The following is a 15,762-nucleotide window of genomic DNA, read 5'->3' as shown; positions in this document are numbered from 1 at the left end:
AGTTACAATATTGTAGTTTGATCCTCACTCTTCAACATATGACAATTTCATACCAAATGGAAAAGGGGCATGGTTTCCTCAGCTTTCCTTTATCTTGGTCAAACATTAATAGAAAATACTCATCTTAATTAGGAGCTTCTTGGTGATGAGCAACCGACCACAGTCGTTGAAATCGCAGATCTTGTAGCTTGTTCCCTTCCTCTTCCTTCCTCTCTCTTTCTTAGTTCTAGATTTAGTTGTGGTTGCAGAGGTGATGCTATGGTGGGCATAATAGCTCGTGACACCTCAAAAGAGAGGCACTAAGACATTAGGTTTGGGATCTAGTCCCACTTCAAAAAAATATCAACACGTGAAGCTAGGACCCAATCCCACTACATTCCTTTTAAAAAAAGGGAATCATTCCATCATGTGACGTCTAGCTACCATCAACCGAGAACACACTAGGATGCGGGAGTGGCTTGTGTATTTCGGTCCCCATCTTGGCTAGGACCACCATGGGATGGATGGGGTGCCTTGCATGCAAGGGATTTGGGGTCTCGCCTTCTCTCAAGTCCTGCTTTCTCATAGGGATGGATGGGATGGCCGTGACTTCCCTTGTCCTACTAATTCTTAAATCTTTGGGTGACGGTGATAGACTGATAATAGTAATGATGATGATGACATGTTGTGTATCTTTTTCTTTGTTCAATAGGCCTATGTCACATACATCTCTTTTCTTTGTTTTTGTTGGTCTAATAGAGATATTCCCTAGGCTTATGTGATGGTGTATAACTATATTGAATAATTAAACATGGTCTTTATTTCTTGAACATAATTATTGTTCTAAAATTCAGACTGCTAGAGCGGTTTTGGACCTAAACCTCTATGCTATGTGCCATGGTGGCCTCATATATCACGTGATATGGTAGGTGAAAAGCTGCTACAGTGGCCGCTGCACTAATGCTTTATAGCGGGTGCTATGTTCCAAAGTGGACTGAGCTAGTTCTAATTGAACTTGTTCAGCAATTAAGCAATAATTTGACTTGCTTAGGTGTTTATTAAGAGAAGGGCTAGTTCACTTATTTGGTGCCCTAATTGAATGGAGTTGGGGGGGGGGGGGCAGGGAAGGAGAGAAGAGAAGAAAGGAGACTGGGGAAGAATGGAGGCATCCCTCCTAGCCAGAGCATCACCAAAGCTCCAATGATGGAGCTCCACCACCAGCACTTCATAGCCACACTGCTCGTCTTGCTAGACATTTTTATTTTATGGTTGATGTTACATGACTGTGGACACCTTTATCTTTTGAGTGATATTATAACTCATGGATGATAATATTTGTTATTATATTGTGGATCTTTGCATTATATGAATGTTGATATGCTATTTTAGTAGCAAGTTGATAATATCTTATAGCAAGGTTAGCCAAACTATTTTGGAACCAGTTTGGTAAGGTACAGTTCGATACCGGATGCACTGAGCGGTTCAGCCTCGGTTCAACATTACCAATTTTAAGCCTTTAAGAGGGGTGTGGCGAACCGGTGCCAACAAACCGTTCGCTTCGGTTCTACTCCAAACCGCTTGGTTCGGAGCAGTTCCTGATATTTTCTGAAAAAAATGCCTAATTAGGCCAGTTTCGCGTCGGTTTGGTTCGGTAAGGGGTGAACCAGGTGGTTCAGCCCGGTTTGACATACCTTGCCTTATGGATTTGTCCTTATTTTTTTAATTATTTTTGCATGAAGATGATATGAAGTATTGATTTTTGATACTTTGTAGGGAAAAATAATTTATATGTTTTAACAATCCACTATGGGTTCATGGCGTTTGCTATCCACTACCCTCTATGAAAACTCTGGTGGCTATGCCCGCTATCTACTTTTGTATTAATTACATCCTTAAGTGATGATTTCTTACTCATTACTTCCAAAATGCTTCTTTATGTTCTTATTATTTTGCCCCATGTTTAAAGTTTAAAGGAAATTATAGCTAATCTCACAATTTGCACTCCAATGCAAGGCCTGGTCCGTGTTATGATTATGTTATGATCCCAGCCTTGACATCATTGGTTGCGACCTTGGAGGTATCCTGCATTTACTGTGGCAAGTGCTAATCTTGGGTTTAATCCGAGTATCCACTACTCTAAGACAAATTATATTTTCCAATCTCAGCTAAATTCAAACCTAATTTATATCTTTACACCCATATGTTTTACTAGACTCAAAAAATAATCAAGTATTTGTTGGGTTTCAGACTGGTGAACTTTGCATAAAAAATCCACCAAATTATTGATTTTACAAGAAATGGTGGTGGATTATTTTTTCGTAGAAAGATACACATTTTGGGGTCTCTGGAAAATTTTACCCCTAGATCTAATTGTGAGAGGGTGATAGACATTTAATGAACATCTGATGCTCATTTACTAAATTCTCGATACATGTTTGCTCAATTTCTATTTATCTTGTACTTAGATTCAAGGACAAAATCGTTGGAGACCCCACAATGTCTTGTTTTGCAAAAAAAAAATAAAATTCCCACTTTTCCTGCAAAATCAGTAGTGAGTATATTTTTATGCAAAATCCATTTTGGATTGTTATGTAGGTTTTTCTTTTCTTTTTTTCTTCCCCCTTTTTTATCCTTTTCTCTTGGTGGCGATGGCGGGGTGTGGGGCTATTTTGGGCCCTTTCTTGGTTGTAAGATGTGGAAGGGCAAGACTAAGGATAGATTGGTAGAAAGTTGAGGATGGGCAATGAGTCATGCTTAATCATCATTTTATTATTTGTCACACCAGTGTTCGCTAGCACCAAGGTCCGCAATCTCAATACTGGATACCGTATCAATACCTTATCGGTTCGGTACGGTGCGGTACGGTTTAGTGCAATGCAGTATACCTTTGTGCCGAAATAGCTTTCTAGTGATTTTTTTCGATTTTTATCTTGGTATGCCTTAATACAGACCGGTATGCACCACGGTACGCCTCGATGCGGGCGATAAGAGACTTGTACTGATTTGACGGTGTGTTTCGTACCAGTTTTCTCCTGGTATGATACGGTACTTTCCATACCGGATGGTATGGGGTGGTACGGTAGACTTTGGCTAGCACTATTGTTGTCACCTTCACCTTTGGTAGAAGAGGAGTAGAAACTTCACTCTTGAGAGGGAAAGGGTGTTGGGAATTACCTCCTTAGTTGAGATGAGTAAACGGGACATGAAATATTAAACATATATTATATATAGGTGCGGATTCATTTTATGATAGGACCAGGCCTTAGTGTGCTTTGACCTATACCTGAACCTAATTTGGTAAAGTTTTGGGTCAGATTTTGAGACTCAAGTACTATACTTCATGTCAGTTTTAAGCTGGATTAGTAGGCTGTAGCCCCCCTTTGGTGCTGCCACCAGGTGTGATGGTCTTGTTCTGAGCTGGACCAGGTGCACCAGTAAGTTATTTTTGTTGTGAGGGCATGAATTTGAGTTAAACCATGGGGTTCAACCAATGGTGTGGTATCAGCTGCAACAATTATGGTTCTCTATGGTTGGAGCAACTGGCAATACATCACAACAATTTGTATTCAACCTTGTGGCTCTTTGGTTCATCCTCTTTTCCTCCTTCCCTTTCTATTCCTTCCTCACCCTCCCATGGCTGTGTATGCTGAAAATCCCTGCTTTCCTGGGCCACTATTCCAAAAGTACCTCCTTACTAAGGCCTGCCTTGTCCTTTTTTCACTCCTGACCTCTCCTTTGTTTACTGAATCTGAATCTATTTCCACCAACAGCGCACCATCCACCTCGTGCCTGCCATAGTTGCCACCACCTCTCTTGCTGCCTTCCTGCCAACCTCCTTGCCACATGCCTCTGCCAGGGCACCTCAGTGTTGCTGCTGCTGCTTCCAACCTTCCCCCTGGTTTCTCCTTTATGGCTTTCTTCCTTGATAGACCTCACCTTTTCTCTTCCGATAGGAGCTTATTGGCTCATTGATCCCCATTTTCCTTCAAAGCATTTGGATGATGGAGTTAATTGAGGTTAGCAAAGTAGCGGTGCAGGGTTCCAAGGCTGTTGGTGAGAGATGTGGAAGTGGAATTCAAGAATGCAGTAGTGATTCAAAAATGGTATTATTGGACTTTTACTGTGTTTCATATAAGAAAACATTGAAACTGGTTTACTTTTAGCTGATGTGTTGAACAGTTTTCCAACTGTAAGGTGCCAATCTAATGATGTGACAAAGTGGGCATGCCATGCTAGCCCATCCTAGAATCTCTTTTGTTGGAATATCAGAACGAGATGAACTGGTTCTTTGCAGTAACAGAAAAAGAGCAATCAGGTAGCATTAAAAACATTGCATAACAGGTACAATTAGTACTAGAAAAGCAGGAAAGCAAGAGGAGATATACCTACTTTATCCTCTCTTCTGTAATTATTACTTAATAAACTAGTCTCATTATTAAATGAAGAAAAAGATTATGATTGGATCCAAGCCAAAAGGTAATCACTATCAAGTAACTTTATATAAGTTGTTGAACTGAAAGTGGACAGTAACTTGTTTTCTGTTTAACACTTTAATGAACACAGTTTTTCTTTGGTCTCCCTTAAATTGTACTCCTATGTACTCTACCTTTTCCAAATTTAAGCTGTAAGTAGTTAATGGAGGGAAACAACATGGATGGAAGCAGTTAGTATTTTGTCATTCAACAATAGAATAGAAACATTATTTGTCAATGCTGATTTTTTAATGTGGTTGGTATGCTTATCAAGACAATTTTTTTTTTTTTTTTTGTTGAAACGGCTTCTCACTACACTTAGCTGTGAGAGAGCCCAGAGCCATCACAAGACAAAACATGATCTAATGCTAGCGGCACACGATCGAAAACACCCCATACTATAAATCCGGAGTGGTGGACTGCAAAGGAGGCGACCCAGTCTGCAGCACTATTCGCCTCCCGAAACACATGTGAGATCCGGAATGAATCTAGCTCCTCCGCTAAGCGCCAAATGTCCCATAGTAGTGGATGTGAATCTAATCTGGCTTGCCGGCTCCGGATCCCGCCAATCACTGTGGTGGAGTCACTCTCTAGGAATACCCGCTGAGCACCCAGGTGTACTCTAGCATGAACGAGACCCTCCCACGCTGTGTGCAACTCCGCCACAAGAACAGAGCCACCAAATGTGCGCTGACCTCCGGCCGCAATCAATCTAGAGTACTTGTCTCTGATCACAAAGCCTACGCTACTTCTGCTGCCGCCCTTCGATATACTGTTATCGAAATTCACCTTGAGACAACCAGGGGGTGGGGGCTCCTAGGATACCATCGGTATCATTGCATGCCCAGGCACTGCAGGAGCCAAAGAGGAACCCCAGGTGTCTCTGTAATCTCCAGGTGAAATGTCAGCTACAGCGCTCACCAGCTCGGCTGCATGTGCAAGAGCTCTATCGACCACTGATCTCGGATAAAATTCTCTGCCCTCGAAGATCCTTGCACTCCTGTCCAGCCAGATGTGGTATGCACATAGGCCCATACTGCTCCCCTATCTACCGTGTCACGTCTCCTAGCTGAATTCCTCAACTGCCGCAGAAAACACTCCATCGAAGTGAAGGTCTGCCGGTGAGCGGATACAAAGCCCCAAACCTGAAGCGCCTGTGGACATGTAAACAGAACGTGACCGATGGTCTTCTTCTACCTAGGGCATCCCTCGCAGTCGGCTGGTATCCGGACCTCCCTTTTGGACAAGATCCCTCTGGTCGGTAGAATGCCTCATGCCATCCTCCATAAGAACATTGCCACACGTGGATGTACCCGTAACCGCCAAATCCAGCAGCCCTCTAGCTGATGGGCCATCCCTGGGTCCACTATCTTCTGAAGATCACCGACTGTAACTCTCGCCCTCGCAGTCGAGCTCCACACCCTCCTATCTGCCATCCCCTCGAAGGGTAAAGGTGTGGCCAGCACCTTTTCAACTAAATCATCGGCGAAAAGCAGATGAATCCGATCAGTATCCCATCTGGTCTCTCCCGGAACAAGGTCGCTCACCCTGCTCCCAGACGTCGCAACTGGATCGAACATGATAGGCCATCTGGATAGCGGCAATCTGACCATCCAACTATCCTCAACAACATCGATACTGCGACCATCCCTCACCGCCCAGGAGATGCAAGAAAGTACCTGAGGAGCTCGAATGCACATCTCGCACCAAATGTAGGAGCACTGACGCCTTGGTCTGAAGGAGTCCTCGGCGCACCGTTCCCCATATTTGGCTCTCATCAACCTGCTCCAAAGCCCATTCGGCTTCAGAAGGAATCTGACCACATGCCTCAATGCCAATGCCTCCCGCCTAGTGATAAGAGAATGAATGCCCAAACCCTCGGTGCTCATTGGCTGACAGAAGACCTCCCAAGCAAGCAAGTGGATACCGCCCCCACGTGCTTGCCCGCCCCAAACAAACCTCCAAATCAATTGCTCCAATTGCCTTAGAAACGCTATCGGAACAATAGTATTAGAAAGCATATACAATGGTATAGAACTCAACACTGACCTGACCAAGATCACCTTGCCCATCATGGAGAGAGTGCTCGCCTGCCACCCCTCCAAACACTGTCGGAGACTCATCTCCACCTCAGAGCAGTCTACCCTGCGTAGTCGCCCACCAGTGATGGGGACCCTTAGGTACTGCATGGTACCAACTTGCTCATCAATCCCCAAGATATCCGAGATGGCACCTCTCACCTGAGCATCGATCTTTGGGCTGAAGAAAACAGCTGATTTAGCCAAATTGACCCGCTGTCCGGATACACTACAGTGCTCCATATCCTTCGAAGAGTCTGTGCCGACCTACTCGTGCGTGCCATCAAAAAGCAGTCATCAACAAACAATAAACGGAAGATCTGGATGGTACCTGACCTCGGTGTATAGGGCTCCAGCTCGTGAGTCTCAGCGGCACATCGGAGAGATCAGGATAGAGCGTCCGAGCAAAGGATGAAAAGCAGAGGTGACAACGGGCATTCTTGCCTCAAACCCACTGAGGACTCGAAGAACCTTGTAGGCGTGCCGTTCACTAGGATAGCAAAGGATGGAGCCCGGACACACGTCAATACCCATCTGATCCACTGATGATGGAACCTAAATATCTTCAAGGAGTGTGCTACAAAGTGCCAGTCCAATCTATCATATGCCCATCAAGCCCCGCCTACGTGAAGCCTGCCTGAGATCAAACATGAACTCCTGGGCAATCAATACATTATCGGAAATACACCGGCCCCCAATGAAGGCCCCCTGCTCAAGGCTAAGCAACTCAGCTAGTACCGCATGCACTCTCCTCACTAAGATTTTGGCTATAATCTTGTAGAGGGTGGTGCAGAGGCTAATGGGGCAATAATGGCATGGCTCCGTGGTATCCTGTTTTTTTGGAATCAGAGTGATTAAGGTCTGTTTTCACTTGGTATAGTGGCAGAACTAAAGCACAACAAGATAGCTTCAATCACATCCATCCTGACAATATGCCAATACCTCTAAAAAAAGAGAGGAGGGAACCCATCCGGCCCAGGGGCCTTGTCCTCAGCCAAGGACCAAAGGCTCTCTTGAATTTCTACCGCTGACACCGGCCTGATCAACTTAGTGTTCTCCTCTTTTGTAACCCTCCTAGACGGGGTAGGCTGGATGGACGGCCCACCACTAGTATGCTCTGTCCACCTGGACCTGAAGAAATCCTCCAATATCCTTCTGACTGAGTCTGGGTCCTCAGTCATCCGACCACTACTCTCTCTGATCCTATGAACTCTATTCCTCTGCCGACTGATAATTGTGGCCTAGTGAAAAAAAATCTAATGTTGCGGTCCCCCTCCAGAATCCACTGAACCCGCGATTTTTGCCTCTAGAATGTCTCTTGCCGTCGTAGTAAGGAGTGATGCATAGCCAACTATGCCCGAAGCTCCCTCTGCTCCTTCTCAGACAAACCTCCATTCTGCTCTTCTCTTCCCTGAATAGCTGCAATCAGTGCTTCGGCCCCTTCAATCCTCTTGAAAATATTCCCATCCTCATTCCTGTTCCATCTTCTCAAGCGCCGTTTGGTCATCTCAAGCTTACGTGACACCCTATCAATGGTAGGCATTCCCATGCACCGGCACCTGCTAGGCTTTCCTCACCACCTCCCAGGATCGTGGATGTGAAAGCCACAGCTTCTCAAACCGAAATGGGCCATAAGCTTAGATAGTAGGGGAGGTGCTTACCAGCACAGGGCAATGATCCGACGCAATCCGTGGTAAGTGGCTTAAATGGCAAACAGTTTTATGCTCTCTGTGCATGGTGCTATAGCTGGTTGAACTGACTGAGATAAATGCAAAGTAAATTTTATGAGCTGCCAGTTCTTTTTTGTCATCTTTCTGATGTAATTTACTGACTTTTATTTTACAAATCCAGTAAATATTTAAGTTATATTGTGCATGCAATTTGCACCTATACTGTATATTAGCCAATCAGTCTTGGTTTGATTTATTTTCTCTTTAGCTTCACTACTTGTAGCTAATGAGTTAAAACTTATTGACAGGAAAAAATGTGGGTTTTGAGATGAAGGTCAGATGCATTGAAGCTGATTTGCAGATTCTAAAGTTGCAGGTAATGCTTATTTATGAGTTTGCTACATTTCTTTATCTGGAAAATTTATTTTTAGTCTAGTTAATTCTGCTCTCAATATATGCTGTATTTGTTGCATCATGGGCAAACCATCACTTTTATTTTTAGAAGAAATCACCGGGTTGTGATTTATAGAAATCTTGCATTGAGTGGTTATACAGTAACACATAATATTTTGCATGTGATGAATATTTTTGCTATATTTTACATTGAATATGTGCTAAATGAAAAGGCTAATTTGTATTTTTTCCTTCATTGAAATAATAAAAGAATCGTTCTCAGTTGTACCAGAGGACAAAATTGAAGACCTTATCATTCCTCCAACGGATTATGTGAAATCATAAAGTCTCTTTATCTGTGAGCTATATAATGATCTTTTTTTTTTCTTACTCAACATTATTACTTTTTTATGATTAAGTCCCTATTTGGCTGGTGAAAACTAAAACTTTTTACTGATATTAGTTTGCAACGCACAGGACAAGAAGTCCTCTAGGGCCTCTGTTTGGATATTACTGCAGGAATCAATCCTGTTGGCCTGCGCAGCCCGCATCTTCTAACGGCCCACCGAAATCCCAGCCTAAAAGCTCTGCAGGAAGAAAAAAAAGGACCAATGAAGGCTTTTTTCCTCCTTCCTGCAGGATCCAGGCTGGGGTTGGTTGGGTTGATATGGGTCATGCTTAAATGGGCTGCTCAATCCATGAATCTAGCAGGAAATTCAGCCTAATCTTTCTGGATTACACAAACAGGCCCTTAGATCTCTAATTCTTGTTTTGCTTGGGTGCATGAGGATAAATTAAACAGCCTAGTTAGAAAGTACATATAAATCTCCCTTTTTCCAGTCCTCTATTAACAGTGGAATTAATCAAATAGCTGCAAAACTTCTGGTTTTACAGATTATTTTTCCCTCTTTCAATATAAGATAGGAGGCTAGAAACTAGAGCTAGTTTCAGGAGAGTGAGCTCTTGCTTTCAAGGTTGCTGAAATACCTAATCTTTGGCTGCTCATTTATCCATCAAGATTTAGAAGTTCTACAGAATGTTAATAATCACAATTTTGTTTGCGCACTAGCCTATTGTTGGAGTTACATGATGACCCATTCTTGTTCTTTTATAGTCACCTAGTATATTATAGCAGATGTTAGTCTTATCACATGTTTTGTGCAGTTTTGCCTATTCAGTGAATAAGAGAAGTGATAAATTTGAAAACTACCAGGCTCGTGCTAAATGCGTGTATTCTCAAACTGGAATAAAAGTGGCAATTAGATATGCTGCATAAATTACATTCTAAACAAGGAAACTAATAAGGTATTTAGGTTGTCTGTTGTTGAGGCAGTTCACCTCTATTCACTCTTGCTCAAAAGACCAATCTCAAAAGTTTCATCAATGGAATAATTTCTTAATATTGTTGCATCTGGTGCTAATTAGGAAGTTATATTTTGCTTTCTAGAATGTAGTGCTGGTTTATTTGTTATATGGCTTAAAATTCTATGTTATTCCAGAATCAGTGATTCCAGATTTTCGAGTTTATATCTTACCTCATCATTGGAGGGGTGCTTGAAATGGTTCCATAATATGGAATAACCGAATGACCTAGCCATTTGAATTTGGATGGTTAAAACATGTAATTGGCATTCGGTGTGCATACTCGAGAAATTACTGGCAGTATAATTTAGTTGATTTTATGCTTGTCTTTATTTTTGGCAATTTTTATGGTTTGAGTTGTTTTGTCAGCTAGTTCATCATCTTTACCATCACTTTTGTTGTGCTTTTTGAACTTCTTTTTGACAGGAAATTTTGGGCCATCTTACAGACAATAAAGAAGGCCTGGATACTAAAAAGCCACTTCCTCCGGGAGAACTAATTGAGCTGTGCTTAAGAGGGGGTCCGGAACTAGCTTTAAAAGCTTTTGAGGTGTTTGCTTGGACAAGCTCATCCTTCCGTAGTTCCAACAGAAGCCTTTTGGAGGAGTGCTGGAAGAATGCAGCAGATCAAGATGATTGGGCTGCGCTTTGCCAGGCATCAACAGCAGAAGGATGGAGTGATGAAATTGTCTTAGAATCTCTGAAAAACACTCTGCTTTTTAAGGCTTCAAACCGGTGCTATGGACCTGGAGCGGAGACCTATGATGGTGACTTTGAGGAAGTATTGCCTCTCCAAAAGGAGGATATGGGATTTCCAAATTTAAGAGATGTAAGTTCTTCAGTAGAAGGACTTCTGATGCAGCACAAGGATTTTCCTGATGCAGGTAAGCTGATGCTGACTGCAATCATCATGGGTAAGGAAGGAAATGATGCTGTAGTTGAAGAGGACATGGCTATGGATTCCCGATAAAGTCCATGTTGGGTTTCGGTCTTCGCTTTTTTGACAAGGCCTATATCATCTAGGTTGACTGATCACTTGAATCAGAGTCAACAGCAGTATCAGTTTGAGCTGTTAGGCAAAGCAAATTGCTGAGGGCAAGGAATGTACGTAGTGAATGAGATATTGAGTCTAGGTGCGTCTTTAATGAAACTTGTATTGTTCATGGTTGTAGAGAAGGGCGAGCTTGCATTCTTCATGGTTGGCACCTAAGAAAATTATTTTCCTGTTGTAACTTGATGATATACGCACAGAAAGTAAATCTGCAAGCTGCTGCTTTAGAGGGCTCGCTGGTTGGTTGTAAATGATAGGCAGGTCTGTGCTAAAGTTTTCCCTTTGCAGTTGATTGTTGTGTTACTTTTGGCTTCTGGGAGAAATGTATTATTGCTGATATTCTGCTCAGTATTCCGTGGTGTTTCCCATATTTTACTTTTTAATGGTTGAAATGTCAAATACATCTTTGACAATTCATAGCCGAATTTTGCTGGGTTAAGCAACTTTTCCTAGTTGTAGTAATGATATTGTTTAGAAGTATGTTTAGATAAAGATTCTGGAGGTCGTATGCACGTTCATGATAATTTTAGGCAAGTTATGATGAAGACGGAATGCAGCATACTGGCACGAGCTCTGTTGGACTCTTAGTGAATCTAAGACGTGTTTTCGACGGTGATTATTTCAAACTGTGGATATCGGATTGTACCATCGCAAGTCCCAGCTTCTCTGTACCTCTGTGCTTCTGCTGCATGCAGCGCTGTCTAATGATTTTCTACTACTTTAGATGGGTTTGCTGCATGCTGTGCTGTCTAATGATTTTTTACTACTTTAGATGGGTTTGCTGCAGTTTTGGAATACTTGTTCCCGTTTGCTGCTGCTTTGGAGTTCTAGTTCCAACCAGCTTCGCCAGCCCTATGAGGCAAAGGACAATTTTATTTTACTGAAAATTGAAGAACTTGAAATATCTAAGAAGATGACAAATCGAATAGCAATTCAGGACCATCGCATCTCTACCGAAGCGGGCAGCATTCTCGAGCATGGGGGAATCGGATAGGAGCGGGCCCAGCAACAATGCTAAGCCATCGGACGCTGATCCCCACCAAGATCTCGCTACCACATGGCAGCATCTGGTTAGCGCTGGCTGCAAAGAGTCGGCTCCGATATCCGGGGTGTTGAAGGAGAGCCAATGGTTTGGTGCGGGCGTGGCAGCGTCCTCATCCACTACCTCATTTATTCCTCCTATTAAACCTCTCTGCGCCCGTCTCACTGGTGGTGCTACTGCCTCCCACACCTCCCTCCAACCTCATCCTATCAAACACTCTTCTCTAATGGCTGCTGCTTCCGCGCTCCAACGCTCCGCTTTCGCTGGTCAGACTGCGTTGAAGCAGCAGAATGAGCTCGTCCGGAAGGTTGGCGTCTTCCAAGGCCGGATCTCGATGCGCCGAACCGTAAAGAGTGCTCCCCAGAGCATGTGGTACACATCATTCGACGACCTCAGCTACTTTACCCTTCGTCCCTTGCTACTTCTTAGTCATAATCGTGCTCCTATTAGGCTCTTACATCATCTCCACTGTTAGAAATGCAGGCTCCCTTGTGGAGTCCTTTCTCTTGCTTGATAAACGAGTACATGATAAACAAAACGCTCGTTCTTTTTGAATAATTTAACCACACCGATTGCACATGTGCGGTTCATTTTGGCTTGGTTTTTTAATTTTTTTTTAGCAATAACAAACAGGTATGGGCCGGACCGACCCAAATACTTGGGTCCGTTCTCGGAGCAGACGCCGTCCTACCTGACAGGGGAGTTCCCAGGGGACTACGGGTGGGACACGGCGGGGCTGTCTGCCGATCCGGAGACATTCGCCAAGAACAGGGAGCTGGAGGTGATCCACTGCCGATGGGCAATGCTGGGCGCCCTAGGCTGCGTCTTCCCTGAAATCCTCTCCAGAAATGGCGTCAAGTTCGGCGAGGCCGTCTGGTTCAAGGCCGGGGCCCAGATCTTCTCCGAGGGCGGCCTTGACTACCTTGGCAACCCCAACCTCATTCATGCGCAGAGCATCCTCGCCATCTGGGCCTGCCAGGTTGTCCTCATGGGCTTTGTCGAAGGCTACCGTGTCGGCGGAGGCCCATTGGGTGAGGGACTCGACGCCATCTACCCCGGCGGCGCCTTTGACCCCCTCGGCCTGGCCGACGACCCCGAGGCCTTTGCTGAGCTCAAGGTGAAGGAGATCAAGAACGGCCGCCTTGCCATGTTCTCCATGTTCGGCTTCTTCGTGCAGGCCATCGTCACCGGCAAGGGCCCCATCGAGAACCTCTTCGACCATCTCGCCGACCCGGCCACCAACAATGCATGGGCCTATGCCACCAACTTTGTTCCTGGCAAGTGATTCACTAATGAAATAAGATGCTTGCTACCTCTCCGCTTCTACTCTTTACTAGTGTTGTAACAATGAGTCATATCTGTATCTATGCATATCAATCACTGAGATTCACTCTGCTGCCTGTAATTCAACCTTTATAGCGCTTGCTTACCCTCTGCGGCAGTGTGTTTTATGTGCAAAGAAAGAAAAACAATAAAGCTGGCTTGCTAGTGGGAGGGAAGGAAGTATTGCATGGTGTCAACCAGAACGGTCAGGAACACACCTGATTACTACTGTTGTGATGCCCCAAACCTAGAACATAACAAACATCGCAAATCTACAAAGTAGGCCATGCAAGCATGCAAGACTATAGATCAAATCATAATAATCTCAAAGCAATAATAATAAAATTCTTTGATCCTCAAAAACTAATTTAATCAAGATTTAAACAAAATTATTCTTATAATCAATTGTCTCAAAATAACATTAGTCAAAATATGCTAACTAATTATTATTATTTAAATTGAATAAAATATTCAATCTGAACTAAACTAATTTAAGCTAAACTTGAGATCCAAATAATTATAAATATCTTCAAAAGATAGCGCACTCCCCCAAGTCCTGAGCAAACATGATTCAGGATCTAAAAAAATAGAAAAAGACAGAATAATGATCTATACTAGCCCAGTAAGCAATATAACACTACAAAGTGGGGTTTAAGTATGCTAAATAAATAAATAATTAAAGAGCATGATACTGACCGAAAATAAATCAATTTTTGAATAATATATATCTTTTTTAAAATTTATTATTATTTTCATAAATTGATACTAAAGACCCAACATCAGGCTATGGTGACGTAACCCAGTGGTATGGATCAGATATAAAATGTATAAAGTACTAGATACCACTATTCTAATCACCAGTAGCTCAATATTGAAACCAATTTTTCAGAGTACAAATTGAGAGGGCCATTGAATAATCCCTATTGGCAGAATCAGATTATAGCCATGATGAGACTACATATATATAAAACAAATTTCATAATTTATCCAGTCATATTTTTCAAATTTCATCTTACAAGAATAACATAATACATAACATAGTTTAAAAAAATTATAATAATAACATGCCTCACCCGTTTAATCAAGAATAAAATAGAGATCACATTCAAAGTTAATAAACTAATTATAACTTTACCAAAGATTAGAAAACACACTTTGAAGCATCAGGTTATTTACCTCTTCTCGCTTCAAAATCTCACTTTTTGGCTAGGCGGGTCAGGTTCGCTGATGCAGGAGCAGCAGGGGTCGACTCATTGCTTTCATGAGTCGACCCATGTGTAGCGAGGGTCGACTTCTTACTTTCATAAGTCGCCTCATGTGTAGCGGGGGTCGACACATTGCTTTCATGAGTCGACTCATGTGTTTAGTGAGTCATCCTTTGATCATGGCAGCATGACAGAGTTGGATTTAAATTAATTCTGAAAATAATATATGATTAATCAGCCAGCATTCTATATACTATTGGAAAGCTCTACGCCTGTAGTTTCCAACGCACCTGATCTCGTGCCATTTGAAGATCCTTAGAGAAAGTTATGGCATTTTTACTACAGCACGTCTGGACTCGGAGCGCCCAGCGATGTGCATTTAATTTGGTCTTTTTTCAGCACATAGTTTCATTTTCTTAAGTGTCTTTTGGTATTTCTAAATATTAGAATATGTAACTAGACTCCCATCAATGTGTTTTAGCACTGTTTTGTCTTACCTATGCTTGGAGGGATGTTCCAAGATAGCATATAAAACTGGTAAATGAATGAAATGAAAATCAGAGTAGTTATTTTCAGAATTCCTTTCCAGCAAACATTTCTTGCCTTTGTGAGTTGAGTGGCATCCTCCTACCAATCAAACGCGTAGCTTGGTCGCATCGAGTGGTATCTGTGATTAGTAGCATCGAGTGGCATCCGCTACCCCTGGTTGAGTGGTAGTCCAGGATCATCTTTTCTTTGGTTGAATTCTTTTGGTTTGGCCAAGACTTGCAAGTTTCAACCTGCATCAAATTGGTATCCGAGCAGATTTTTCTGTTGTGGTGTCCTTTATTTTGAAATTGTTCGATATTCTTCGTATCTTCAGGTCCTCTACAATGCCTCCATGGCATCAAAGGAATCCTCCATGATGTCAAAGGGATACGGAGCGTGATGAAGTGCAAGCTGAACTTGTTGCATTACGAGAATCGAATCAAACACTGATAGACAGGTGAATAAACTCTGTCAGCGGATTCAAGCTTCACCCACTCGAAGCCATAGAAGTCAAGAAAGTGAACACAATATCTTCTTCAACAACCACAGCCAAAATGACCGTTCATCTTCTTCCAATCCTGTTCCAGAACTTGGTGTCGCTGATCAATGGTCCATGGAACGCTTGACCCATGCTTTGGAGAATATTGATCGAAGCATCCA

General features: G+C 42.8%; 2 protein-coding genes across 2 annotated transcripts in view; both read left to right on the top strand.

The window, feature by feature from the left end:
- LOC103721930 (nuclear pore complex protein NUP133) overlaps positions 1-11,417 on the top strand; it is a 40,984-nt gene extending 29,567 nt beyond the window's left edge. The window contains 2 exon segments of the mRNA XM_039119999.1: positions 8,508-8,575; positions 10,381-11,417. Coding sequence (XP_038975927.1) covers positions 8,508-8,575; positions 10,381-10,923 — 611 coding nt within the window. The 3' untranslated portion in view covers positions 10,924-11,417.
- Positions 11,418-11,966: 549 nt separating this feature from the next.
- Positions 11,967-13,545, top strand: LOC103721926 (chlorophyll a-b binding protein 5, chloroplastic). Its single transcript, XM_008812314.4, has 2 exons — positions 11,967-12,418; positions 12,680-13,545. The coding sequence occupies exons 1-2, from the start codon at positions 11,982-11,984 to the stop codon at positions 13,329-13,331; spliced, it is 1,089 nt and encodes a 362-aa protein (XP_008810536.2). The 5' UTR covers positions 11,967-11,981; the 3' UTR covers positions 13,332-13,545.
- The last annotated feature ends 2,217 nt before the right edge of the window (positions 13,546-15,762 follow it).

The sequence above is a fragment of the Phoenix dactylifera genome, unplaced genomic scaffold (genome assembly GCF_009389715.1).
Source record: "Phoenix dactylifera cultivar Barhee BC4 unplaced genomic scaffold, palm_55x_up_171113_PBpolish2nd_filt_p 000678F, whole genome shotgun sequence".
In the NCBI taxonomy this organism is placed as follows: domain Eukaryota; kingdom Viridiplantae; phylum Streptophyta; class Magnoliopsida; order Arecales; family Arecaceae; genus Phoenix; species Phoenix dactylifera.
The sequence above is the reverse complement of the archived record's forward strand: the minus strand, read 5'-3'. Positions and strand labels throughout refer to the sequence as shown.

Bases quoted from the DNA above. Each gene is read 5' to 3' on its own strand.
- LOC103721926 (XM_008812314.4), top strand. From the start codon at position 11,982: ATGGGGGAATCGGATAGGAGCGGGCCCAGCAACAATGCTAAGCCATCG. The intron at 12,419-12,679 runs GTACACATCATT...AATAACAAACAG, and splicing joins AGTGCTCCCCAGAGCATGTG to GTATGGGCCGGACCGACCCA.